At 44.1% G+C, this 28,000-nt stretch overlaps 1 protein-coding gene across 1 annotated transcript; it reads left to right on the top strand.

Moving 5' to 3' along the window:
- Positions 1 to 6,581: 6,581 nt before the first annotated feature.
- On the top strand, positions 6,582 to 26,307 carry UBAP1L (ubiquitin associated protein 1 like; the record flags this gene model as incomplete). The annotated part of the gene is made up of 5 exons (XM_082848354.1): positions 6,582 to 6,701; positions 17,880 to 18,494; positions 20,687 to 20,893; positions 24,654 to 24,755; positions 25,810 to 26,307. 5 exons carry the CDS (start codon positions 6,582 to 6,584, stop codon positions 25,942 to 25,944), a joined length of 1,179 nt encoding a protein of 392 aa, XP_082704480.1. The 3' UTR covers positions 25,945 to 26,307.
- Positions 26,308 to 28,000: the final 1,693 nt, after the last annotated feature.

Raw genomic sequence — 28,000 nt, 5'->3', positions numbered from 1 at the left:
TTTATCTTGACAAATTTCCAGGAGACCCTGGATTTGTGAGAAACTCTAACAGAAGCGTTTATTTTTAAGAAATTAGGTAAATACAGGGAAGATTGGAAAATGAAAGAGATTAGTTGTATGTTAAATACTAAGAGTGTTCAACGGGAGTGCCTGAGTTTATGACGTCAAAGAATTTGCTACAGCCACCCAACTTAATCACTTTAAAACCATTCATGTTCCTATGTCCACGTGACTTTCGTGCAAGGATGTATCAAGAAGCTTAGCTGAGATTATACCATCTGTTGTAGCAATTCACTTCTACAAGTTTTGTCCACAGAGAAGCTATCCTGGGAATTACAAGGTAAGTACAAAGTATGTCTTGTTCCATTCCAATAAGAATAATATATATAGAAGGAATGTGAATGCTGTGAAGTAGTAGCTGTGGTAGGAACTAGAGATTACATTTCCAAGCATTTCTAGCTAAGTTTTTTTAAAAAATTGCTTATAACAAATAAGCTGTTCCGGCATAATTAACTTTTTCCTTTTGAGTGCACCCATCAGTAGATCCCGACTTGCCACGCCTGACTATCCATGAAGAATTTGTTTCCATTTGCTTTGTGGAATAAACTGGGTTTTTCATAGTCTCTGAAGCAAAGATTGAAGTCTTTGAGGCAATTGGTGTTAGAGTGGATAACTATGCAGAGCAGTAGACATTTTCCAACTTCATTAACTCATTCTTGCCGGAATGTGGTTACCAGGATTTGAACAGTGTTCTTGGGAAATGATTTCTATTTACCATTTTCCAGGTACAATGTGAAATGCTGGAGACATAAAAAGGGGGCAAACAGACAGGATTCCTGCCCTCCTGCAGTTAGTCTAGAGTAGAGAAGCTTAATGATTATACAGATAATTAAAGTCAGTTAAAATTGTGATAAGCACTACAAAGAAAAAGTACTTAGTCACAAATTTATATTTTTCACTGTTCAAATTTTTTTAAGTGCCTGTTGAGGCTCAGATAATTTGCTAATAAGTACAAGGGCTCTAATGGTGAGCAAAATACCAAATACTCCCTAATGCAGGTTTTGAGGGAGATAGATATTAATCCAACAATCATAAAAAATGTGCCAAGTGCTTTGAAGGAGAGCTACGGTTCCATTAGATTGATTAGGCCTCCCACCCTTTTTTTCCCTCAGTGTTCTGTAATGCTTTTAGGTGAAATAATACAAAATATCTGTGTATTATATAGCAAGGGTAAGAATTCATTCAGTTTATGTATGTATATGCTAGGTCACAAAGTCAAATATATTTCATTCTGTGGGACACAGTAGAAAAAAATCTTGAAAACCAATGTACTAGTTGGATTGATTCAAGTTCGGGGGTCAGGGAAAGCTTTTTTGAGGAAATGCTGTTTCAGCAGAGCTCTGAAGAATTAACTAGTGGGAAGAGACAAAGAGGAGCATAGCAAGTATCTGGAGCAGCATCCACAAAGGCCCTCTGGGGGGCCAGGAGACCAAGGCAAGTTGAAGGCCATCATGGCTAGAGTAAGACAGCAAGTGAAGGAGAAGGGGCCAGACGCTGTAAGGCTTTAGAATCCCTTGTCAGGAGTTTACTTTTACTCTGAGAGTAGGTGGGAACCACTGGAGGCTTTTAAACAGTGGAAATGGCTTAGTTTGCTGTTTTGAAATGATCATTTTCATCCCAGTGTGTGGAACAGAATCATAAGGCATGAGAGGATACATGGACATCAGTTGTCTGAGTGAGAGATAATGGGGGTTTGGATTTCCACGGTAGCAGTGGAGGTAGCATGAAATGGCTAGATTCCAGAGATTTAGGAGAGAAAACCTGGCAGGGATTTGAGATGGGTGGCAGTGAAGGAGAAGAAAGTATCAGGGGTGAGTCCCAAGCTTGTGTGCCCCTTAGACGTTCCTTGAGACAAGGAATACTGGAGGAGAAGGAGCAGTTTGGGGGAGGGGAAGATCAGAGTTCACTTTGGGTATGTTGAGTCTGAGGCACCCTTGAGACATCTTGGAGGACATGCCTCAAGGGCAGTTGTGTTGTGAGTTTGATCTTAGAAGAGCACTGGAGAATTTAATGTGTGAGTATTAGATTATTGAAGCTATGGGCAAGGATGAAGTCATTTTGGGAGGATAGTGGACACCTTTAGAAAATAATACTAGTGTCATTGTGGGGACTCCATGTAGACCAATTACTACAATCCCCACCTACCCAGCCCCTTGCCCCAGGCTCAGATGTGGCCCTATGGGCACAGACCCATGGACTGCTGATGGAAAGGTCCTGGATTATGCAGTTTGTTGAAGCATGCAGACTGGCTTTCCTAATATCCCCATTGTCCCACCCTCACCCCATCCCTTCAGACCCCTTCAGGGCTTTCTCTGCCTACTGAATGGGATTAGCACTCAGCCTGAAGTTCAGCACCCTCCCCAGCTCCACCCCAATCTACCCCTTCGATCTTACTGCAGACAGCTTCTCAGCACAAAGGATATACTTGAGGCAAGCAGCTTGTCTCCCCCTCACTCTGCCCTGCCTCTGCTCCCTGGCTTAAGCTGTTCTCTTCCTGGAGTTATGCTCTCCACCCAGCCTTTCCCTGCCCACAGGCTGTTCTCCCACCCTCCAGGGTCCAGATCAAGTCCCATCTTTCCTGAAGTTTCCCCAACCCCCCATAAGAACTAGAATATTCTCCCCCCTCTGAAGAATATCATCACTTAATGATCTGTACCTCTTATTTTGTATTTAGCAGATGCAGATGTGACCGTCATTTTAGAATATGTTCTAACTAGATCACGTCTTGCACTGTAGCCCTTGCTGCTATTAAGAGGTGTTTCCAGAATCCTCAAACTCTTAAATTACTCTAGAAGCAAGTATAATGCTGAGTAGAGAATATCTGTTAGGATGCAGGTGCTGGGGCAGAGGGAAGGAAGCAGGAGGCTGGCCCTGTACTTGCTCATTGGACAGGCAGTTCACACTTGGGACTCAGCACAACTGTGGTCCTTCCCCATAGCTAAGAATTCTAATGATAGCTGAAAATGTGAACAATAAATCTGAGAATGCCAAAACTTCCTAACTTTCATGTATCCCCTACAACTCCCTACACTCAAAGGTCCCCTGTAGGAACAGGTTGATGGGGCAGATAACTTACTGATCGCACTGAAAGCTGTCTGATCCTGTAGCATAAAGACTCAATGCCAATATGATGGGAAACTATCTCCCAACATGGGGTGGAGAAGCCTTTTGAGTCTTACATACAGTAAGACACTGACAAAAGAGGGCAGAGAGTAGAAATGAGGGAATTAAAGGATTTGCCCATCTGGCCTCATTTGACCTCTCTGCACTCAGATTATCGACTCTACCTCCTCACATGATGCTCTCATGTGGGTGTGGTGATGACCCCAGTGACCCCGAACAGCAGGGCTTTGCACCATCCTGGTAGGGATGACATTGTATTGAGCCAGGGAGCCACTCCCTGGTGTGGGCTCCCTGCTAAGCCCTGATTATTTGCAAAATGCCAGACTGTGGTCAGGAGTCTAGATTTAAGTGTATATTATAGGCAGTCATGAAATTGAATTATGTGAATGAGTTTTGCCTTGTTTTTTAAGGCAAGAATATTTAATGTGGTCTAAAATACATAAAAAAGCAAATCCCTGGCTGTTGTGAATATAATTAAACTAACAGCTACTACACTTGATCTTAGCCAAAAGGCTCAGAAGCTATGTGTGAATTTTTAATGCTTAGATTTCAGCTTTAGTAGATATTGTTGACTAATAATAATTGACTTTCTCACCAACAGTGCATGAGAGTTCCAGATATTCCACAACCTCATCAACACTTGATATTGTTAGGCTTTTAAAAATTTTAACTCTTCGTGTGTGTGTGTGTGTGTGTGTGTGTGTGTGTGTGTGTGTGTGTGTGTGTGTGTGTAGTGTTATCTCATTGTTTCATTTTGCAGTTCACTGATGGCTAATGAGGTTAAACAACTTACATGTTTATTGGCTATTTGGATATTCTCTTTAGTGAGGTGCCTGTTAAAATCTCTTGCCTATTTTGGGATCTTTTTCTTATTGATTTGTAGAAGTTTTTTGCATATATTGGATATGAGTACTTTGTCAGATATGTGTGCTACAAATATCTTTTCCCCCTCTGTGATTTGCTTTTTCACTTAATGGTATGGTGATGAATGGAAGTTCTTAACTTTAATGTAACTCAATTTATCAGTATTTCCTTTATGGTTAGTCTTTTTTTGTAACCTTTTATGAAATGTTTGCCTTTTCTAAGGCCATAAATATATTCTCCTATTTTATGTTCAAGCTTTTTTTACCTTTCACATTTAGATGTACAGTCTATCTGAAATTGACCTTTGTTTATGATATGAGGTAGAGGTCAAGATTTTTTTTTTCTAGGTGAATATCCAGTTGGTCCAGAACCATTTATTTAAAAGACCTTCATTTTCCTACTGCTTTGCAGGGCCAGTTTTGTCATAAATCAAGGATCCATATATGTGTGGATCTGTTTCTGGACTTTTTTTTTCTGTTCTATTGGTCTCTTTGTAAGCTCTTATGTCAATACCACACTGTATTAATTGCTTTCACTTTAAACTAAGTCTTGACATCTGATAGTATAAATCTTCAACTGTGTTGCTTCTTCTTCATGATTGTCTTGGCTTTTCTTGGCCCTTTGCATTTTATTTAAATTTTAGAATTAGTTTGCCAATTTACACCAAAAAATGTGGTGGAATTTTGATACGTGGGATCTATAAATCAATTCAGGGAGAATTGATATACTTACAATATTGAGTCTTACAAGCCATGAACGTGGTATGTTCCTCCATTTAATCTAATGTTTTATAGTTTTCTGTGTAGAAGTCTTATAAATCTTGTGTTAGATTGAGTCCTAGGTAATTAATGCTAATATAAATGGTATCAATCTCTAATGAAAAAATTAAAAAAATTTTATTTTATATTGGAGCATAGTTGATTAACAGTGTTGTGTTAGTTTTAGGTGAACAGCAAAGTGATTCAGTTATACATATACATGTATCTATTCTTTTTCAAATTGTTTTCCCATTTAGACTATTACAGAATATTGAGCAGCATTCCCTGTGCTAAACAGTAGGTCCTTGTTGGTTATCTGTTTTAAATATAGCAGTGTGTATATGTCAATCCCAAACTCTAACGAAATTTTTAAAAGATAACATTTATGTGGTTTGTTTTTTTTATGTAGAAATACAATAGATTTTTGTATATTGACCTTGTATCCAAAGACTTGCTAAATTACCTTACTATTCTTTTGGATTTTCTACATATAAATATGTCATCTAGAAATAATGGTGGGTTGGTTTCTTTCCAATCCTTATACTTTTGTTTTATTTTTCCCTCTCTTTTTGCACAGGCTAGTACCTCCAGTGCAGTGTTGAACAGAAGAGATGATGGGGACATCTTTGTCTCATTTCCAATCTTGGGGGTATATTTTAATATTTCACCATTAAGTGGGATGTTTGTTTTAAATGTTTTAGAGATTTTCTTTGTTAGGTTAAGGAAATTCTCTTCTATTCTTAAGTTGCTAAAAATGGTTTATTGTTTCTTAAAATCATGAGTGGATATTGATTTTATCAAGTGCTTTTTCTGCATCTATGGAGATAGCTAATTATATACTTTTTCATTTTTATTCTATTGATATTTATCTTTATTCCCATTGATTAATTTTGGAATGTTAATCCAGTCTCTCATTCCTGAAATAAACTCAACATGGCAGTATTGTATTTTTCTATCCATAATTATTTTTGATAAGATTTTTGCATTTATTTTCATGAAATATCAGCCTCTAATCTTCTTGTCAGGTTTGGTTTTTTTTTTTTAACATTAAAAAAAATTAATTAATTATTTTTTGGCTGCATTGGGTCTTCATTGCTGCACACGGGCTTTCCCTAGTTGCGGCGAGCAGGGGCTACTCTTCCCTGTGGCATGCGGGCTTCTCATTGCAGTAGCTTCTCTTGTTGCGGAGCGCGGGCTCTAGGCGGGCGGGCTCAGTAGTTTTGGCTCGCGGGCTCAGTAGTTGTGGTGTGTGGGCTTAGTTGCTTCACAGCATGTGGGATCTTCCTGGACCAGGGCTTGAACCCATGTCCCCTGCATTGGCAAGCGGATTCTTAACCACTGCGCCACCAGGGAAGCCCCCAGGTTTGGTATTAAGGTGATGATGAAATCAAAACAAGTTAGGATGTATTCCTTCTTTTCTGGAAGAGTTTGTGTAGTTTGATATTTCTTTCTTAACCATTTGGGTGCAAACTTGATGAAATGCTTTAGAACTAGTGTTGCAAACCGTGTTTTGGGAAACAGTGGTCTAGAGAGCAAAACTTAAACATGAAATAGTCAGTTGCTGTCGGTTTGAATGCTCTTGTTTTATTCATTTCCTCCCTTAGGCAGCACGGGCCTTTCCCTTCCTGGCTCTGTGGGGCTCGGCGAAGTCACCACATAGGAGAGCAGTGAGCCATTTGAGACCTGAGCCTGGTCCTCAGGAATTCGCTCTCTCCCTGCCAGCAGGAGGCCTGCCCCAGCCCTGCTCAGCCATCTCCACCATCTTCCTCTGATAGAATGAATGCCCTGGATGGTGTCCCCTTCAAGGTGCCCAAGGGCTTTGTGATAGGCACAGAGCCCCTCTCTGGGCCAGAGCTCAGTGTCCCAGACTGCAGGGAGCTTCTGCTGGGTTCTATGGTAAGTATATCTCTCTTTCTGTCTTCTCATCCCTGGGTCTCTGGGTCTGATGCTGAGCCTCATTAGGTCCCTTGTTCCTTGATTTTAACTGGCAGCCAGTCCTGTTCTGGTATATTCTAGGAAGTTCGGAAATAACCCAAGAGGAAAAGATATTTCATGAAGAAGGCTAGTGTCCTGGTGTTGGGGGCTATTTAGTGGGTCTTATTTTAAGTTTAGAATAACTGGAAGGTTGCCTATATAGAGTAACTGAGAGTGATAGCAAGGATGCTCCAATTCCTCTGTTCTCTATCAGCCTGCTGCCAATTCTAAAATTCCACCATTAGAATCACTTAGTTGGGCTAAGATACTATCTCCAGAATCCTCCATTAAAATGCAGACAGTTACATGGGACACATCAGAAGGGATTACTATTCCACAGACCCAAAGCACATCTACCCTGGGGGCACCCTTGAGGCACCCCTTGCCCCACAGCTCACACACTGGGATATGCACCCAGTATATATGATGGTATCACATACCCTCAGGATAAACATGATTATTTAACTTCCAAGTGAGTCAAATTTACTTGAAGATTTAGGAGGAAACCTATTGCATTTATATTATAACACAGATGTATCATGGGGTAGAAGGCAAAATTCACATGAATTTTTAAAAAATGAAAGAAAAGGCTTGCAGAGAACTGTGGAGCTGGTGTTGGGTCTCTTGGGACTGAGTCCTCGGGCTCTTCTGTCCTCAGTCAGCGCTGTGTGGGCTAACTTTGTAGGAAAGTTTGAGGATCTCGTTCAGCTCTCATTCACTTTTGCATATGAGGACCTGAGGCTCAGAGAAGGGAAATGATTTGTCCAAAGATAGTGGCAGTGGCAGGACTAAAACCCAGGTCCTGACTCTAGATCATTTCCTGATAGCTAAGAGAAGGATTAGAACATGAGAGCCATCAGACAGATAATGTTCGAGGGCAAAAAAAAGGGTTGTGGGAAGTGAGGTGCAGAGAGCATAGTCCAGGAAGGAGAGGCCTGAGGAGGGTCAGGTAGAGAGGCACGAGTGGCCTCTGGGGACAGGAGCAGGAGACTTATCTACAGACCCTGGAGTTGCACTTAAGCTCCTTAGGACCCAGAACAGAAATAAGCTTTGTAAAGCCCAGAGCACAGTGTCCAGTGGCCCACGCTCTGTGGGGCAGGAGCTCTTGCTCTCCCCAGGCAGCCTGTGCTGTGGGCCCTCTGGCAGTAGAGCCTGTATTGTTGGGAAGAGGAACTTGCTTTACTAAACTCCAGGGGAGGTAGACTATCACAACTTTTCCCTCTCTGCTGGGCTCAAGGCAAGCTGGGAAGAGGCTATTCTGAAGGTTATTTCTCCTCGAAGCAGAAATGTGTACCCTTCTGCCAAGTCTATGTCTAGTGTCCTAGCCCATGTGCTGGCCCTGGCTCTGCCTCCTGTTCTCAGGGTGGGCATCTGTACTCCCTTGTGCCTGTTTCCCTTCCTGAGCCTCCATTTCTTATACTGCTGTGGCAAATAATCAAATAGAGACTCCAAGTATGATTTACAGCCTCTCCTGGTCAGTCTTCCAAATGTACTGGGCTGTATTCCCAGTGTTTGGAACTTGAAACACATTTTCCCATAGCAACAATGTTATAGCTAGTAGTTAGATTATCAGATGAACCTGTAGTGGCCTAAGAGAAAAAAAGAAAAAAATAGCTACCATTTATTGAGCACCTGCTATGCACCAGGCCCATGCTAGGTGCTCTTTATACGTTCACTCTTCTGTCTCATTTTTATGACCCGTTTAGCAGGTGGGTGTTCCTTCCCCATGGCACAGGAAACCAAAGTTTCCACCCAGGTGACCAACAGGGTCATGTGGCTTGTAAGTGACACAGCCAGGACTCCAACATGATCAGACCCCAAAGCCCATGTCCACCCCCTGTACCCTACTGCCTTCCCAAGGAGCCTCAACAAGTCTGTGTTTTGTTGTTTCATCATAGTTTCATCATCCCTTTAATCAGAGTTAATTTCCCTTTTGTCAATTAAAATTTTTAGAAAGAAAATATATTCATACAGTTTGAAATGAAATACATATATATACATGTATATATATGTATATATAGGTATAGCACAAGGGTCAACAAACATTTTCTGTAAAGAACCAGATAGTAAAAACTGGCAATTACTTAACTCTGCTGTTGTAGGGAGAAAGGGCCATAGACATTACAGAAAGTAGTGGATGGGTATGGCTGTGTTCCAATAACACTTTATTTATAAAAACAAGGTTGGAGGTCGGTTTGGCTCCCATACAGTTTGCCTACCCTGAAAGAGTGAAAAGCCTTCCACTTGACACCTTCCCATCTGTCCTGTCCCCACCTCACTGGTGACCTCTGTTACTCATTTTTTAAAATGTATTCTTCTGGAGATTCTTATGTGTGTATATAAAAGCAAATACAGCTATTTCCTCCTTTTTTACACCAAGGGTAGCATTTTATATACACTGTTTGTCTTGATTTTTTTCACCTAATATATTTTAACACCTTCCATATCAATACATAGAAAGCTTCTTCACTTTGTTTTTCACTGTATTGCGTTAAATGAATACATCGTACTTTATTGAATGAATCCCCTCTTGATGGACACTTAGGTTCTTCCCAGTCTTTTGCCATTACAAACAATGCTGCAGGGAAAGACTATGCAGATGTCCTTTTGAATTGAAGTGTGTTGCCATATTGCTCTCCATAAGGGTTATATTGACTTACATCCAACCAGCGCTCTACAAGGGGCCTATACCTCAGCTCCACTCCCCAACAGAGAGTCATAAGATTTTGGATCTTTGCCCAGGGATAGGCAAATGGTATCTCAGTGTAGTTTTATTTTGCCTTTCTCTTATCCTTAGTGAGGTTGAGCAGCTTTTCACGTGTTTAAGAGCCATCTGTATTCCCTTTTCTGTGGACTGTCCATATCTTTTGTCCATTTCCCTGTTGGGCTGTTGGTCTTTTTCTTATCTATTTCTAGGCACTCCTATATTAGTCTGTTATCAGAGCTGTTTTCCTTCCAGTTGTCATTTGCCTTTGACCTTGCTTATGGGGTATATTTGCCATGCAGATTTTCACATGTGCGTGTGTGTACTTTCATGGCTTCTCAGTTTCAATTCAGAGAAATGTTTTCCCACTTGAGGTTATAAAGGATTTCTCTCCTGTTTTCTCCTAGTACCTTTATGGTTTCATTTCATAAAATTGAATCTTCGATCCTTTTGGAATTCACCCTCGTGTATGATGTGAGGATGGATCCAACTTTATTTCCTTTCAGCTGACTAACACCATTTTTGATTAACACCATCTTCTTCCCATTGCTTGAGATGCCACCTTATTATTTACTAAGTCCCATAGATATTAATTTCTATTTCTGGACTTTCTGTTCTGTACCTTTAGTCTATCTGTGCCAGTGCCTTAGCTTTAATTATTGAGGTTTTATAATATATATTAACAGCTGGTAGGGCCAGTCCCCCTTATTTCTCTTTTTGTCCCCAGAGTTTTTCTGGCTATTCTTATTGGTTTGTTTTTCATATTGAAATTTAGAATCATCTTGCTTAGCTTCCACAAATCACAAGTGCTGGTATTTTTTTTTCACATCTTTATTGGACTATAAATGCTTTACAATGTTGTGTTAGTTTCTGCTGTACAACAAGTGAATCAGCTATATATATACATATATCCCCATATCCCCTCCCTCTTGAGTCTCCCTCCCACCCTCCCTATCCCATCCCTCTAGTAGATCGTCACAAAGCATCAAGTTGATCTCCTTGTGCTATGGAGCAGCTTCCCACTAGTCATCCATTTTACATTTGGCAGTGTATATATGTCCATGCTACTCTCTCACTTCATCCCAGCTTCCCCTTCTCCCCCTGTGCCCTCAAGTCCGTTCTATACATCTGCGTCTTTATTCCTTTCCTGCCACTAGGTTCATCAGTACCGCTTTTTAAAATTCCATATATACGCGTTAGTATACGGTATTTGTTTTTCTCTTTCTGACTTACTTCACTCTGTATGACAGATTCTAGGTCCATCCACCTCACTACAAATAACTCAATTTCGTTCCTTTTTATGGCAGAGTAATATTCCAGTGCATATATGTGCCACATCTTCTTTATCCATTCATCTGTAGATGGACATTTAGGTTGCTTCAATGTCCTGGCTATTGTAAATAGTGCTGCAATGAACATCGTGGTACATGACTCTTTTTGAATTATGGTTTTCTCAGGATATATGCCCAGTAGTGGGATTGCTGGGTCATATGGTAGTTATATTTTTAGTTTTCTTAAGGAACCGCCATACTGTTCTCCATAGTGGCTGTATCAGTTTACATTCCCACCAACAGTGCAGGAGGGTTCCCTTTTCTCCACACCCTCTCCAGCATTTATTGTTTGTAGATTTTTTGATGATGGCCATTCTGCCTGGTGTGAGGTTGTGGTTTTGATTTGCATTTCTCTAATGATTAGTGATGTTGAGCATCTTTTCATGTATTTGTTGGCCATCTGTATGTCTTTGGAGAAATGCCTATTTAGATCTTCCACCCATTTTTGGATTGGCTTGTTTGTTTTTTCAATATTGAGCTGCATGAGCTATTTTATATTTTAGAGATTAATCCTTTGTCAGTTGCTTCATTTGCAAATATTTTCTCCCATCCTGAGGGTTGTCTTTTCATCTTGTTTATGGTTTCCTTCGCTGTGCAACAGCTTTTAAGTTTCATTAGGTCCCATTTGTTTATTTTTGTTTTTATTTCCATGTCTCTAGGAGGTGGGTCAAAAAGGATCTTGCTGTGATTTATGTCATAGAATGTTCTGCCTATGTTTTCCTCTAAGAATTTGATAGTGTCTGGCCTTACATTTAGGTCTTTAATCCATTTTGAGTTTATATTTGTGTATGGTGTTAGGGAGTGTTCTAATTTCATTCTTTTACGTGTAGCTGTCCAGTTTTCCCAGCACCACTTATTGAAGAGGCTGTCTTTTCTCCATTGCATATTCTTGCCTCCTTTATCAAAGATAAGGTGACCATATGTGCATGGGTTATCTCTGAGCTTTCTCTCCTGTTCCATTGATCTATATTTCTGTTTTTGTGCCAGTACCATACTGTCTGGATTACTATAGCTTTGTAGTATAGTGTGAAGTCAGGGAGCCTGATTCTTCCAGCTCCATTTTTCTTTCTTAAGATTGCTTTGGCTATTCGGGGTCTTTTGTGTTTCCATACTAATTGTAAAATTTCTTGTTCTGTGAAAAATGCCATTGGTAATTTGACAGGGATTGCATTGAACCTGTAGATTGCTTTGGGTAGTATAGTCATCTTCACAATACTGCTTCTTCCAATCCAGGAGTATGGTATGTCTCTCCATTTGTTTATGTTACCTTTGATTTCTTTTATCAGTGTTTTATAGTTTTCTGAGTACAGGTCTTTTGCCTCCTTAGGTAGGTTTATTCCTAGGTATTTTATTCTTTTTGTTGCAATGGTAAATGGGAGTGTTTCCTTAATTTCTCTTTCATTGTTAGTGTATAGGAATGCCAGAGATTTCTGTGCATTAATTTTGTATCCTGCAACCTTACCAAATTCATTGATTAGTTCTAGTAGTTTTTTGGTGGCATCTTTAGGATTTTCTATGTATAGTATCATGTAATTGGCAAACACTGACAGTTTTACTTCTTCTTTTCAATTTTTATTCCTTTTATTTCTTTTTCTTCTCTGATTGCCGTGGCTAGGACTTCCAATACTATGTTGAATAATAGTGGCGAGAGTGGACATCCTTGTCTTGTTTCTGATCTTAGAGGAAATACTTTCAGTTTTTCACCATTGAGAATGATGTTTGGTGTGGGTTTGTCGTACATGGCCTTTATTATGTTGAGGTAGGTTCCCTCTGTGCCCACTTTCTGGAGAGTTTTTATCATAAATGGGTGTTGAATTTTGGCAAAAGCTTTTTCTGCATCTATTGAGATGATCATATGGTTTTTATTCTTCAATTTGTTAATATTGGTGTATCACATTGATTGATTTGCATATATTGAAGAATCCTTGCATCCCTGGGATAAATCCCACTTGATCATGGTCCTTTTATGATCCTTTTAATGTGTTGTTGGATTCTGTTTGCTAGTATTTTGTTGAGGATTTTTGCATCTATGTTCATCAGTGATATTGGTCTATAATTTTCTTCTTTTGTGATATCTTTGGTTTTGGTACCAGGGTGATGGTGGCCTCGTAGAATGAGTTTGGGAGTGTTCCTCCCTCCACAATTTTTTGGAAGAGTTTGAGGATAGGTGTTAACTTTTCTCTAAACTTTTCTCTAAATGTTTGATAGAATTCGCCTGTGGAGCCATCTAGTCCTGGACTTTTGTTTGTTGGAAGATTTTTAATTATAGTTTCAATTTGATTACCTGTGATTGGTCTGTTTATATTTTCTAATTCTTCCTGGTTCAATCTTGGAAGGTTGTACTTTTCCAAGGATTTGTCCATTTCTTCCAGGTTGTCCATTTTATTGGGATAGAGTTGCTTTTAGTAGTCTCTTAGGATCTTTTGTATTTCTGTGTTTCAGTTGTAATCTCTCCTTTTTCATTTCTAATTTTATTGATTTGAGTCTTCTCCCTCTTCTTCTTGATGAGTCTGGCTAAAGGTTTATCAATTTTGTTTAAATTCTCAAAGAACCAACTTTTAGTTTTATTGATCTTAGCTATTGTTTTCTTCGTTTCTATTTCATTTATCTCTGCTCTGATCTTTATGATTTCTTTCCTTCTACTAACTTTGGGTTTTCTTTGTTCTTCTTTTTCTAGTTGCTTTAGGTGTAAGGTTAGAATATTTATTTGAGATTTTTCTTGTTTCTTGAGGTGAGCTTGAAATGCTGGGAGCTTCCCTCTTAGAACTGCGTTTGCTGCATCCCATAGGTTTTGGATCATCATGTTTTCATTGTCATTTGTTTCTAGGTATATTTTTATTTCTTCTTTGATTTCTTTCGTGATCTCTTGGTTATTTAGCAGCACACTGTTTAGCCTGCATGTATTTGTGTTTTTTACTGTTTTTTTTTCCTGTAATTGATTTCTAATCTCATAGTGTTGTTGTCAGAAAAGATGCTTGATACAATTTCAGTTTTCTTAAATTTTCCAAGGCTTGATTTGTGACCCAAGATGTCATCTATTCTGGAGAATGTTCCATGTGCACTTGAGAAGAAAGTGTATTCTTCCACTTTTGGGTGGAATGTCCTCAAAATATCAATTAAGTCTATCTGATCTACTGTGTCATTTAAAGCTTGTGTTTCCTTATGTATTTTCTGTCTGGATGATCTGTCTATTGTAAGTGAGGTGTTAAAAGTCCCCCACTATTATTGTGTTACTGTCAATTTCTCCTTTTATGGCTGTTAGCATTTGCCTTATGTACGGAGGTGCTTCTATGTTGGATGCATAAATATTTATAATTGTTATGTTTTCTTCTTGGATTGGTTCCTTGATCATTATGTAGTGTCTTCCTTATCTCTTGTAACAGTCTTTATATTTTTATTTTTTAAAAACTTTTATTTATTTTTATAAATTTTTAAAATTTATTTTATTTATTTGTTTTTGGCTACATTGGGTCTTCGTTGGTGCGCATGGGCTTTCTCTAACTACAGTGAGTGGGGGCTACTCTTTATTATGGTGGCTTCTCTTGTTGTGGAGCACGGTCTCTAGGTGCTCAGGCTTCAGTAGTTGTGGCATGAGGGCTCAGTAGTTGTGACTCACAGGCTCTAAAGTGCAGGCTCAATCATTGTGGTGCACGGGCTTAGTTGCTCCACAGCATGTGGGATCTTCCCGGAACAGGGTTCAACCCCATGTCCCCTGCCTTGGCAGGCGGATTCTTAACCACTGCGCCACCAGGGAAGCCCCCAACAGTCTTTATTTTAAAGTCTATTTTATCTGATATGAGTATTGCTATTCCAGCTTTCTTGTGATTTCTATTTGCATGGAGTATATTTTTTTCTTTTTTAAAAATAAATGTATTTATTTATTTTTGGCTGCATTGGGTCTTCATTGCTGTGCACGTTCTTTCTCTAGTTGTGGCGAGCGGGGGCTACTGTTCATTGTGGTGCGCAGGCTTCTCATTGCGGTGGCTTCTCTTGTTGCGGAGCATGGGCTCTAGGCGTTCAGGCTTCAGTAGTTGTGGCACGCAGGCTCAGTAGTTGTGGCTCACGGGCTCTAGAGCGCAGGCTCCATAGCTGTGGTGCACAGGCTTAGTTGCTCCGCGGCATGTGGGATCTTCCTGGAGCAGGGCTTGAACCCATGTCTCCTGCATTGGCAGGCGGAACCTTAACCAGTGCGCCACCAGGGAAGTCCCCAACAGTCTTTATTTTAAAGTCTATTTTATCTGATATGATAATTGGTATTCCAGCTTTCTTTTGATTTCCATTTGCATGGAATATCTTTTTCCATCCCCTCACTTTCAGTCTGTATGTGTCCCTAGGTCTGAAGTGGGTTTCTTGTAGACAGTATATATAAGGGTCTTGTTTTTGTATCCATTCAGCCAGTCTGTGTCTTTTGGTTGGAGCATTTAATCCATTTACATTCAATGTGATTATCGATATATATGTTCCTATTACCATTTTCTTAATTGATTTGGGTTTGTTTTTGTGGGTCTTTTTCTTCTCTTGTATTTCCCACTTAGAGAAGTTCCTTTAGCATTTGTTGTAAAGCTAGTTTGGTGGTGCTGAATTCTCATAGGTTTTCCTCGTGATTTCTCTGTCAAATCTGAATGAGAGGGCTTCCCTGGTGGTGCAGTGCATAAGAACCCGCCTGCCAATGCAGGGGACACGGGTTCAATCCCTGGTCCAGGAAGATCCCACATGCTGCGGAGCAACTAAGCCCATGCACCACAACTATTGAGCCTGTGCTCTAAAGCCCGCGAGCCACAAGTACTGAAGCCCACATGCGTAGAGCCCATGCTCCGCAACAAGAGAAGCCACTGCAATGAGAAGCCTGTGCACCACAATGAAGAGTAGACCCTGCTCGCTGCAACTAGAGAAAGCCTGTGTGCAGCAATGAGGACACAACACAGCCAAAAATAAAAGAATAAAATAATTTAAAAAAAAGACTCATTAGCTACCTTTCTTTAAAAAAAAAAAATCTGAATGAGATCCTTGCTGGGTAGAGTAATCTTGGTTGTAGGTTTTCCCCTTTCATCACTTTAAATATGTCCTGCCCCTCCCTTCTGGCTTGCAGAGTTTCTCCTGAAAGATCAGCTGTTAACCTTATGGGGATTCCCTTGTATGTTATTTGTTGCTTTTAATATTTTTTCTTTGTACTTAATTTTTGATAGTCTGATTAATATGTGTCTCTGAGTGTTTCTCCTTGGATTTATCCTGTATGGGACTCTCTGTACTTCCTGGACTTGACTGACTATTTCCTTTCCCATGTTAGGGAAGTTTTCAACTATAATCTCCTCAAATATTTTCTCAGACCCTTTCTTTTTGTCTTCTTCTGGGACCTCTATAATTTGAATATTAGTGCATTTAATATTGTCCCAGAGGTCTCTGAGGCTGTCCTCAATTCTTTTCATTCTTATTTCTTTATTCTGCTCCACAACAGTTATTTCCACCATTCTATCTTCCAGCTCACTTATCCATTCTTCTGCCTCAGTTATTCTGCGATTGATTCCTTCTAGAGTATTTTTAATTTCAGTTATTGTGTTGTTCATCACTGTTTGTTTGCTCTTTAGTTCTTCTAGATCCTTGTTAAACATTCCTTGTATTTTCTCCATTCTGTTTCTGAGATTTTGGATCATCTTTACTATCATTACTCTGAATTATTTTTCAGGTAGGTTGTGAATTTCATCTTCATTTATTTGGTCTTGTAGGTTTTTACCTTGCTCCTTCGTCATAACATTTTTTTTTGTCGTTTCTTTCTTTCTTTCTTTTTTTTTCTTGGTGGATGGGGCTGTATTCCTGTCTTACTGGTTGTTCAGCCTGGGTCTTTGTATCCTTTTATTCCTTAAGTCCTGTTGACTGTCTCATTATCTCTCAGTCTCTTTCTCTCCATGACTGCCTCATCAGTTCTGAAGTTGTCTTTTTCACTCCTCTGTCCTTCACAACCCACTTATTTTGCTCCAATCTCTTTCTCTGTCCATTTATTCTGCACACAATTACAAATATGCCCTTGGGGCCAGAACTGCCTTGGGCCCTGAGAATACAGAGAGAAATAAGGTACACTCAGGGAGCCACACTTAGAACAGCTAAGTTATGTTCCTCTCTCCAACATAGGGTCATTCAGGGGTGGGAGGGGGCAGTGCCTGTCTGCCTTTCTGCCTCCCATTTTCCCCACACACACCACTTCCCCCAGCCTTAACTGGCCATCATTGAGCACTGAAATTGCCTTTTGAGAATATTTATATTTTTTAATGGAGTTTTATATTTCCAGTTCTAAATTTTAATGGTAGGTACCGGGAATATTTTATTTTTGCCTCATTTACAAACTCTCAATTTATGTTATTTATGTGGGCTCCAGATTTATTTTTTAGTTGGCTTGATCTGTAGTGGAGAAAGCACTACAGTCAGATGGACAGAGGAATCCCAGCTCAACCACTCACCACTAATCTGACCACCAGCAAATCAAATTTTCTGAGCCTCATTTTGGTAATCTGGAAATAGGAATAACATTAGGACCTAGTAAGTAGAGTTCAACAAAAATTGGCAATTTTTACATTTCCTGGGCCCCAAAGTAACCTTGGATGGCAGCGCATGGGATGGGGGCAAGTACCAGTCCACAGAGAGGTTGGCAGGCCTGGGCCGGCCTCCAAAGCCAACTGCTCAGTGACAAATGATTCTGGGCTCAAGTGAAAGCTTCTTTGCTAAGAACAAGTTTTGTTGCACAATTTTTTTTTAAGCCCCTGTTGTTCAATTATATACTGAATGGCAAAGGGACTTAGATATTTGTTTTCACTGTTTCAGTCTATTAACCTATTCCTCACTTTGTCCTTCCTGCACAGTTTGCCGTTCAATTGTTATTGATATCCATCCACCCCAGTGCTAGCTAAAACTAAGGGTGAGGGTGGGCTGCGATGAATGCCTGGGGCTTAGAATCAGAAACTGTCCAGGCCTGGTGAGTCTATGCCTGAATAGGTTCCCCAGAGGCCAGAAGGTAGGGGTGCGCCCCCGGCCCTGGTTTGCCTGACGGAGCCTCATTCAGCCTTCTTTCCGCAGTATGACTTCAGCCTGGAGAGGAGGGCACTCTTCTGGGTGGAGGCTGTAGTCCGGGGACCCTGCCAGGTCCAGTGCGATGCCCCGGGGGCAGCTTCAGCCCCTCCCGCCTGGCTCTTGCTGGTCAGCCCTGAGCAAGGGCTGGAGCCCATGCCTGCCGCAGCGGAAGGTCCTGAGGCTAGACTGCAGGAGCATCCTGAGGAGGAAGAGGTGGAGGAGAAGGACCAGGATGAGGAAGAAGCCTTCTCTGCCATGGAGGAAGAGCCGGATCCCTGCAGCCCCCAGCCCAGCTCCTCGGCGAGCCCCAGCCTGAGCCAACACCGGTGCTCGCTGGACGTGCTGCGCGGCGTGAGGTCGGAGCTGGCCGGGGCGCGGCGGCGGCTCTCTGAGTGCAGGCTGGCCGCCCGCCCCCGCAGTCTCCTGCACCGCATCCGCCACCGAGCTCTGAGCCTCTGCCCTGGCCCCACGTCACCCCTGGGCCCGGCACTCCCGCTCCCCAGCGCCCCAGTGCCACCCCCGGGCCCCGAGCCATCGCTCCCCAGCACCCCTGCGCTGCCCCCGCGGCCCTCCACGGCTGGCGACGTGCCCCCGCTGCGGAGCCACAGGCCCGTGGTTGCGGTAAGGAAACTGCCCCCTTGGCCGAGGCCACATCTCAGCAGTGAGGCCCCCGCAGTCTGGGTCTCCGGCCTGGTTCGAAGCCTCTGTCCCCTCCTCTCCGTGCGCCTCCTCCCTACCTGCTCTCACCTGACCCTATACCATGCAGTCCTTCCTGTGGCCCTTTGCCTAGAATATTCCCTGCTCATAGGTCCCTAATCCCTGTTTCTCACTGTGCCTTCTTTGCTTCTATTAGGGTGCATGTCACAATAATTGTAATTACCCAATATCTGTCTGTCTCTTCCAATGGAATATGATTCTTCTAGGGCAGCGACTGGATCGCATTTATGTTTGTTTCCACAGCACCCAGCAGCACACTTGGCCCATAGGGGGTGCTCAGTGAATGTCTGTTGAATCAGTGAATGTGGCTCAGATCTAGGGCTTCCCACCCAGCAAGGCTTGCTGTAGGATGAGTGAGGGGAAGGCTCAATCAAGGAATATTCACTGTACAGTTTCTTCCTTCAAGAGACTGGGTTGGAAGAGACCAGGTCAAACGCACAGGACAAGGAGAGTTGGGCAAGGAGGTGTGAGACAAGGCAGCACACTGTACAGTGGGAGGAATCAGGTATTGAGAGAGAGGTGAGGGTTGCTGCAGGATGGGAAGGCTTCAGGACAGAGGATGTGTACCAAGAAGAACTGGGAGCAGATATGAACATATGGTGAAGCCAATGAAGCTTAAGCCTCAGGCCCCTCACTAGCTCCTTCCAAGGCCTTGTACATAGTTTTATATCCGTAACTGTGTCTTTTTTCTTTAAGTGGTCCAGATTGTGTAAGTATCAAACTCCACAAAACCTGGATCTGGAACAGATGGGTTAGGTCAGGATTAGTAGCAGGAGGTGGCAGTTAGGCACAGCTTTCTTCCCCCCAGCAGTTCCACAGTCAGGCCAGGAGATGCAACAGAATAAGGCCAAGGTGAAATTAAATCCAAAAGACAGATTCAAGGTCTGGCATTTCCCACTCACTGCTGTGTGAGCTTAGGCAAGTCACTGAACTGCTCTGAGCCATCTCTTCTCTACCTGTAAAGTGGGCAGCAACCCCTCACACAGTTATTTAGAGCGAACAGAGAAGAGACTGTGTAAGCTGCACAGGCCACGCCCACATCACGGACTAGCTGCCGATGCCAGGATGGCTCTTCCCTGGTCCCAATTAAATTTAACTCTAGCAACAATCCTACAGCGGGGTTGGGGGGAGGATGGGGCAGATGTTCTGAAGGGGAGGAAACTGAGGCAGAGAGCAGGTAAGAATCTTTTTCAAGGTCACAAGAGTAGACTCAAATCCTAAGATTTGCATGTTTTTCACCTGGGGTAAAGAGCGGATCCTAGGATGAGGTCATGGCAGGGAAACCCCTGAGAAGATGAGGATGGGTGGGGAATTCACATGTCACATGCACTCTGCTCCTGAAGTCAGGGCAGCAGCTAGGCTTTTCTTAGGGAGGAGGGGACAGGGCGGTATGTTCGGGGTTAGCAGATGGATGCTTCTTCATGGGGGACGGGTTAGGGGTGATGCCAGCCAAACCAATTGAAATGCCTTCAAGCCACCCTCCTTAGTCCAGGGTCTGTGTGGGTTTCCCCAACACCACAGCTGTACCCAGTTCCTACCCTACTCCATGCCCAGCCAAGCCCCAGCCAGCCAAACTCAAGAAGGAAGATCTGGCTGGGAAGATCACCCCTGCTTCCCCCTTACTAAGGTTTGGGGTAAAGAACCCTGGATTTGATTCTGAGTAGGATTCAGGTCCCAAAAGTGTGTTGCTTACCAGGTCATTAAGTTGTCTGAACCTTGACTTCAATATCTGTAAAATAGAATGAGCCTATCATATTTCTCTTTCAGGGTTGTTTTAAGCAGTAAGTATTATCATCTACTGGCAGTTTCTGTATGCCAGGCCCTTTGCTAATCAGTTTTCTCACCTTGTCTTATTTAAGCCTTGTAATAACCCTGTGAGGTATCTGGTATAACTGCATCCACTTTACACATGAGTAAACTGAGTAAACAGTGGAGAGCTGGGATTTGAATCCAGGTCTGCAGGACTCCAAGCTCCTCACAATATTAGCCCCTACACTCTGTAGAGAGGGTGGTACATAAAGGCATCTTTAAAAATGTCCTGCCTAGCCAGCTGTCACCTCCATGGTAACTGACACATCCACTTGTCTGTGTTTCAGTCCCTCAGCCCGCATACCTGCCTGCCACCTCCTGGGCAGGTGCCCCAGCCTCTCGCCACCCACAGATTGCACCCTGATTCTGCTGATTTGCTGTCCGCCCTGAGCCAGGAGGAGCAAGACCTCATCGGGCCAGTGGTCGCCCTGGGGTATCCCTTGCACAGGGCTATCATGGCTCTACAGAAGACTGGGCGGCAGAGCCTGAGCCAGGTGAGTGGAGGACCCAGAACTGGGGGGCTGTGGAGCTGGAGCCCAGTGAGTGGCCACGCTCTTTTTATCTTCAACTTGAAGATATTTTATGTTTTTCTCTAGAGGCAGAATTTCAGCTTGGAATCAATTATTGGGGGTTGTGAGCAAGTTTCTAGACCCTAATGCTACCACCTCCATAGGAGTTTATCAGGAATCCCCATACCTACTTGGGGAGTCTCAATATTCTACTCCTGTCCCCGTCTCTGCCCCAGCTACAGAAGACTGGAGCTTTGGGCAGCCACGAATCTCTCCAGAGCTGCCCAATAACACTTACTGCAGCAGGAGAGATGTTTTATTCCTGTGTTGTCCAATACAGTAGCCACTAGCTATGTGTGGTTACTTGAAATGTGGCTAGTGTGACTGAGAATTTTAATTGATTGTAATTAATTAAAATTTAAAGGTAAATAGCCACATGTGGCTACTGGCTACCATATTGGATAGCACAGCTCTTACCACTTCCCTCAACAGTTTATCCATACCCATATCCATCTCTCTCTCTTTCCATCTACCCATCCATCAATCTAGTCATCAGTATTTGCTGGGCACTTCTTGGGTGTTTAGATGCAGCTAGGAGCTATGGGGAAAACCAGTATTGTAGGTTAGGTTCCCTAGGAAGCAGACTCCAATGGAGTTTGGCATACAGGATATTTATTAAGGAGACCCTTGGGAACAACTTCTGGGTAAGGGAAATGACAGAAGCAAGGATGTGTAGAGGGAGAGGTTGAGCTTTGTAGACACAGTGAAAGCCAACTCCACAGCTTGGAAGCACATATGGCCCTTCAGAGTTGTCCTAATTGGGGATGAGATGGTCAGGCCTTCATACTTCTGCTTCAATCAGTCACCGTTGTGGGAAGAGGGTGACTTGAGAGAAGTGATTCTCTGTAGCTAAGGCAGTTCCTGAAGGGACAGATAGTTTCTGTGTGAGAACCTTCCAGGGCAGCACCTTAGGCTGATCTGAGATTTAAGAAGTTGCCTCCACCTTCAGCTGCCGCTGAAAAGCCAGGACCTTGGCCAAGAAGCTGTCCAGGAGGGCTGTGAGGGGCCAAGTCCATGGTAGGGACTCTGACATGCCTCTTCAGTCCCTCCAGACCCTGTGACAAGGCTGGGGTCTCGGGCCATCACTGTGGGAGTCTGAAGATTAGCTGGAGGCAGCACAGGGCACTGGCCTCCCTGTGGGTGGGCTGGGAGAATCTCACTGCATCAGGAACGTTGTGTTTCCAGACATAGACTGACCACCTGCCTGGTGAGTCTTCTCCCAGTGAGCAGTCAGGGGCCAGGCACTAAGGGGTGGGCCTGAAGGGCCATTGGATGACTTCATCTATCCTCCCCCACCAAGTTAGTATTCCTCTCTGTTCTGTGAATCTCCACCATTAACTGAGCATCTCCTTTAGGTTCACAGCCCTTCTCCCTTTGAAAGACAAACACTACAGTAAATCATTTTGAAAAGAGATGAACGACGGATGCTCCAAGAGGGGGGGCATCAGGTGATAGAGACAGGGCACTTGGAAGAAAGAAGGAGAGAGGAAGAGATACAAAAGATAAGCTTTGTCCATCACTCCTTCCCTCCTTCCACAAGGATCGATGTGTCTACTGACTGCCTGCAGGACAGGTGTGGGTGGCATGTGTGAGGGTCCATAGGCCGGGCCCAGACTTGCCATGGGACTCTAGGCACATCAGGTCCCCTCTTTGAGCCTCACTTTCCCCATTCACAGAATGGAGGGGAATATGTGTTTATAATCAATAACTGCTGGAGGTCCCATCCTGGAGTCTGATGGTGACATCCTCACCTACTGTGGGGCCTGAGATAGGCCTGGTAACTGACCAAGATAGAGAATCCTTACAAATGCAGATTCTCAGGACCTACTCTGCAGAGTCCCAATCAGTGGATCTGGAGTGGGCCCAGGGCCCTATCATTTTAAAAGATCTGCAGATGGTTCTGATATGCATGGTTCTGATATGCAGCCTGGCTTGGGTCTACTAGTGTGGACTGAGTCAGAGATTCTCAACCTTGGCTGCACACAGGAATCACCTGGAGAGCTGTAAAAGTCCCAGTGCCCAGGCTGCCCCCCTGACCAGTCATATCAGGGCCTCTGGAGGTGAGCATCAGCAGTTTATGGGTAGTGATACTGAGGCACCAGTAGTTTTAAGGCTCCCAGGTAGCTACAGTCAGCACCAAGGCTGAGAACCTTTGCTGTCGATGAACCAAGAGGTGTCGATGAACCCCCATCTGCCCTGCCCCTGTTTTCACCTTCGGAAACCCTGTCTACTTTCAAGCCAGCTCAAAGCCCCTCCTCTAGCAGCTAGCCTCCCGATGGACAAGGCACTGGCCAAGAGGTCAGGTGATCTGAGCCCTAGTCCTGGGACCTGGGGCAAGCTGCCCGCCCTGCCTAGACTTCAGTTTTCCCAACTGTGCAAGGAGAGCTTGGTTGGGTGGTTTTCAAAATGTGCCCAGAGCAGGGTCCCTGAGGTGGGAGCACTGGACTCTGGGCTCCCTCCACATCCTGCCCACAGTTCTCCCAGAGCAGCTTCAACCTTACCCTGTTACTGTTGAAGCCCCCTGGTGCTTGGACAGTTCAGAAGCTAAAACAGTTTGGAAACCATTAGTCTATTATGATCTGTGTTTTCTGCCCAGTTCTGAAGGTCTGCAGAAACCTGACCTGTTTCTCCTCCACTTATACCCATAATTCTAAATCCTGCTTTGATCTGCCCGGTACTCATGTTTTCCTGTATCTGGTTTATCGCCCCCACTGAGCTGTAAGCTCCCGGAAGGTAGTTCTTAATTCATTTTATAAACACAGCATACATTTATTGAGCTCCTTCTGCCTGCCTGCCATGCTGGGTTCTAGGAACACAGTGGTGAACAAGACTGACACAAGTCTTCCCTCATGGAACAAAAAGTTAGCGGATGAGAAAGACAGTAGAGCAATTACAAAGCTGTATGTGAGGGGAAGCATGGGGTGCTGTGGGAGCACCTGGTGGAGATGGGGGGTGGGGAGAGGCTCCCCAGGGAAGAGGAGTGAGGCTGGCCTTGGCCTTGGAACCGGATGTGCAGGAGTCTGGGGGTGCTGAGGGAGCAGCTGGGCTGCTGACAGAGGTAAGCTGGCCACTGGACCTGGGTTGGGAGGCAGCACTTTATCCTGAGGGCAAAAGTAGCCCTTGATGACTAAGCAGGAAGTGGCTGGAAGAGATGTTCCGCCCTGTGGGTCCTCCACTGTCCCCTCCCCTTTCCAGCGCTGGTGCAGGACTGTTGCAGAGAGTGGGGCCCACGGGGTCCTGGATGGCAAAGATGTATGTGTCTGGCGGTGGGTGGGGTGCACAGCTGTGGGTGGGAGAGGAGGTTGTCTTCTCACAGGTGGGTGTGCACCAGGGAGGGTAAGCATCCTGGGTGGGTGGTGGGTAGATACCCGTGTTTGAGCCCTGGCCTATTCCCCACTTAGGTTCTGGGAACACCTTAGCCCATCCTGACAGCCCTCTTCCTGGATTCCAGCCCCCAGCTTGGGACAGTTGGTGAGGCTTTGCTGTCCACCTGTCCCCAGGGGAGGCCTCTGACCCTCTTCTGTTGGCTCATGGGTCTCTGGGGCCACATTGTGTGTGGCAGGTTGCCCAGTCAGCCTGGCCCTGAGCTCAGCCTTAACGAGGCCCTTGGGTGCCTCCTCCACCCCATCTGCTGCCCCTGCCACCCCTCTTAACCTCCTTCCCTCTGTGCCCCTTTCCTGCCCAGTTTCTCAGCTACCTTAGCGCCTGTGACCGGCTATTGCGACAGGGCTACGAGGAAGGCCTGGTGGATGAGGCCATGGAGATGTTCCAGTTCTCCGAGAGCCAGGTCAGCAGGGCTTCCAGCCTGGGCCCCCGGGGAGGGGAGGTGTGGGGTGCACACATGAGCCTGGTGTGCTGGGGAGGACCAGTGCCAGAGGCGGCCTGGGGGCCACAGGAGACAGCCTGCTTGCTCAGCCCTGGGGAGAAGGAGACAGCCCAGGGAGATGGGACACAGGGAAGGCAAGAGGACCCAAGGGGAAGGGGAAGGGGTAAGGGAAGGGGAAGGGGTAATGGAAGGGGAAGGAGTAGGGGAAGGGGAAGAGATAGAGGAGGGGAGGGGGAAGGGGAAGGGGAAGGGGTGGGGAGAAAGCAGGAGGGAGGGCTTTAGTGTTATTTAACTGAATCAACACAACAAACATTGACTTTCACTCCTTGTCAGACACCCAGACAGGAGCCAGATAGGGAGCAGAAAGGTGCTTGAACTCTGTGCTCAGGGAGTGTGCCGCCTACCTGGAAACCCGGAATGCATGTGGCTGTGGTCCCAGTAGGAGGACATTCTAAGGGCCTGATGAATGTGACCTGTCCACAACTGGCAGTTGGCTCAGGCCAGCAGTCTTCACAGAGGCTGAGGGAGGGATGCAGGGGTGAGAGAGATGCTGAGGAGAGGAGTGGGGAGGGGCAGGGAAGTTTCAAGCACTGGGGCCGGAGGAGGAAGGCAGGCAGAGGCTGTGCTGTGTGAGACCTCGGCAGGGTTTGGGGCCTGGACAGAGACCCTGCGCTGTGCATCCTCTGGGCACCAGTATGCAGCCTTCCTCTTCCTGTCCCAGCGCAGCACCCGAGCACAGGGAGTCAGGAGTGAGCCAGAGTGGGGAAGGAAAGCCGCACAGAGAGAGCTGGCAGCCTGGCTGGGCTCCCCTTCCTTGGCACAGGAAGGGAGGTTTGAGCCCATGTCACTGAGGTACAGGAAAACCACAGGTGCTGCCCAGGATCAGGCTCACCTGGCCTGTGGGGGGTCACAGCTTTCTGGGGGTATGTACAGTGGCCACCTGGTAGGGGGCTCCCCAGGGAAGAGGCCCAGCCTCACAGAGTCCCCCACGCCCTCTCTGCCTCCTGTTCCTCAGGCAGGGGAGTTCCTGCGCCTCTCAGAGCAGTTCAGAGACATGGGCTTCCAGCAGGACCGGATCAAGGAGGTGCTGCTGGTCCATGGCAACCGCCGTGAGCAAGCCCTGGAGGAGCTGGTAGCCTGCGCCCAGTGACCCTGGACGCACCTCGCGGTGCCCACGCATCCCTGGCAGTCCCTCCTGACTGTATTATGAAGACCACATAAGAATAACAAATTGATGCATACTCGTTGTAAAAATGCAAATGGTGCCAAGGGTGGGAATAAATACTGTAAAGGAGGCAAAACTTTAGCCATCTTAGGATTTCAACTGGGGCTCTTTAACAAAAAGATAGATTAACAAGAGAAAAATAAAAGTTTATTAATGCATGCGGCACACATCATGCCTGAGAAACCTCAGTGAAAAGTATCTCAAAGTAGCAGTTTAGAACTCTGGCTTATATAGCATCTTCAACAAAGAACAATAAATTTGTAGAGAAATGATAGGACAAGGGAAAACAGTTTTAGGCTTCCAAGGATGGCAAACTGTGGGAAGGTAAATATATGGGAGGGAGCTAATGGAGTAAGGTTGGTTTGTAGGCTCCCCTGGTACATTTCTGGGCTGACAAGAATCTGTCTCCAGAAAAGGAGAATTTATATCCTGCCTTTAAGCAGAAAAGAGGGGAAGGGTAGAGATAGCTTTTCCTGCATTTGCTGCTTCTTAATTGCCTTCAGCTCAAAATAATTATGCCAAAGAGGCATATTTTGGGGTGACAGTCTGGTTTCCTTCAATACCAAAATAATCAGCTAAAAGAGTTGAAAGTGGTTCCTTGCGGGGAGGGGCAGATGGAGTTGCATAGGCGAGGAACTGTCTTCATATATGCTGTGTAAAATGACCTATATTTGATTCTTTAAACTATGGGCATTAGTAACTTTGAGTTTAAGAAAATTAAAACAAATAAGTGATGTGCAGTTCTTTGGGTCCTGTAGGTTTCTGGTCTTGGGGTGCAAAGAATATCTAACTGTGGGTCAGAAGACCTAATTCTGATTTTGGTTCTGCTGATGACTGGCTCAAGGCCTCTTTGGGCCTAAGTTTCCCTAGGATAAGTGGAGTGATTAGCCCTGACTGCTATCCATAAGAATACCCTGGGGAGTTTGTTAAAATGTCCAAGGCCCCACTCCTGGATAATCTGATTCAGAAAGTCCAGCTTGGCAGCCCTTGGGAATCTGTTTTGTTATTATAACAAGCTCTCTGGAGATTCTTTTTCTTTTATTAATTGATTTTTTGGTTGTTATTGTTGACCCCCTTCACCCATTTCCTCCCCTTCCATCCCCCACCTCTGGCAACCACTAATCAGTTCTTTGTATCTATGAGCTTGTTTTTATTTGTTTCTTTGTTTTTTCATATCCCACATATGAGAGATCATACGGTATTTGTCTTACTCTGTCTTACTTATTTCACTTAGCATAATACCCTCAAGGCCCATCCATGTTGTCATAAATGGCAAGATCTCATTCTTTTTTTACAATGAATAATATTCCATTGTATATTTACACCACAGTTTCTTTATCCATGCATTCATCAATGGACACTTAGGTTGTTTCCATATCTTGGCTCTTGTAGATAGTAGAGCAATGAACATGGGGATGCAGATACCTTTGCAAGTTAGTGTTTTTGTTTTCCTTAGATAATATCCAGAAGTGGAATTGCCAGATCATATGGTAGTTCTATTTTTAATTTTTTGAGGAACCGCCACACTGTTTTCCATAGTGACTGCACCAATATACATTCCCAGTAACAGTTCTCAAGGGTTCCCTTTTCTCCACATCCTCACCAGCACTTGCTATTTCTTGTCATTTTGATAATAGTCATTCTGACAGGTGTGAGATGGTATCTCATTGTGGTTTTGATTTGATTTGCATCAATTTGCATTTGATGATTAGTGATACTGAGCATCTTTTCATGTACATGTTGGCCACCTGTATGTCTTATTTGGGAAAAATGTCCTTTCAGATCTGCCCATTTTTTAACCATATTGTGTGTTTTTTTGATGTTGAGTTGTATGAGTTCTTTATATATTTTGGATATTAGCCCCTTATCAGATATATGATTTGCAAATATTTTCTCTCACTATGTAGGTTGCCTTTTCACTTTGTTGATAGTTTCCTTTACTGTGCAGAAGCTTTTTAGTTTGATGTAGTCCCGCTTGTTT

The sequence above is a fragment of the Leucopleurus acutus genome (assembly GCF_964270905.1).
Source record: "Leucopleurus acutus genome assembly, chromosome: 1".
In the NCBI taxonomy this organism is placed as follows: Eukaryota; Metazoa; Chordata; class Mammalia; order Artiodactyla; family Delphinidae; genus Leucopleurus; species Leucopleurus acutus.
This window is presented reverse-complemented; position numbering and strand designations above follow the sequence as displayed.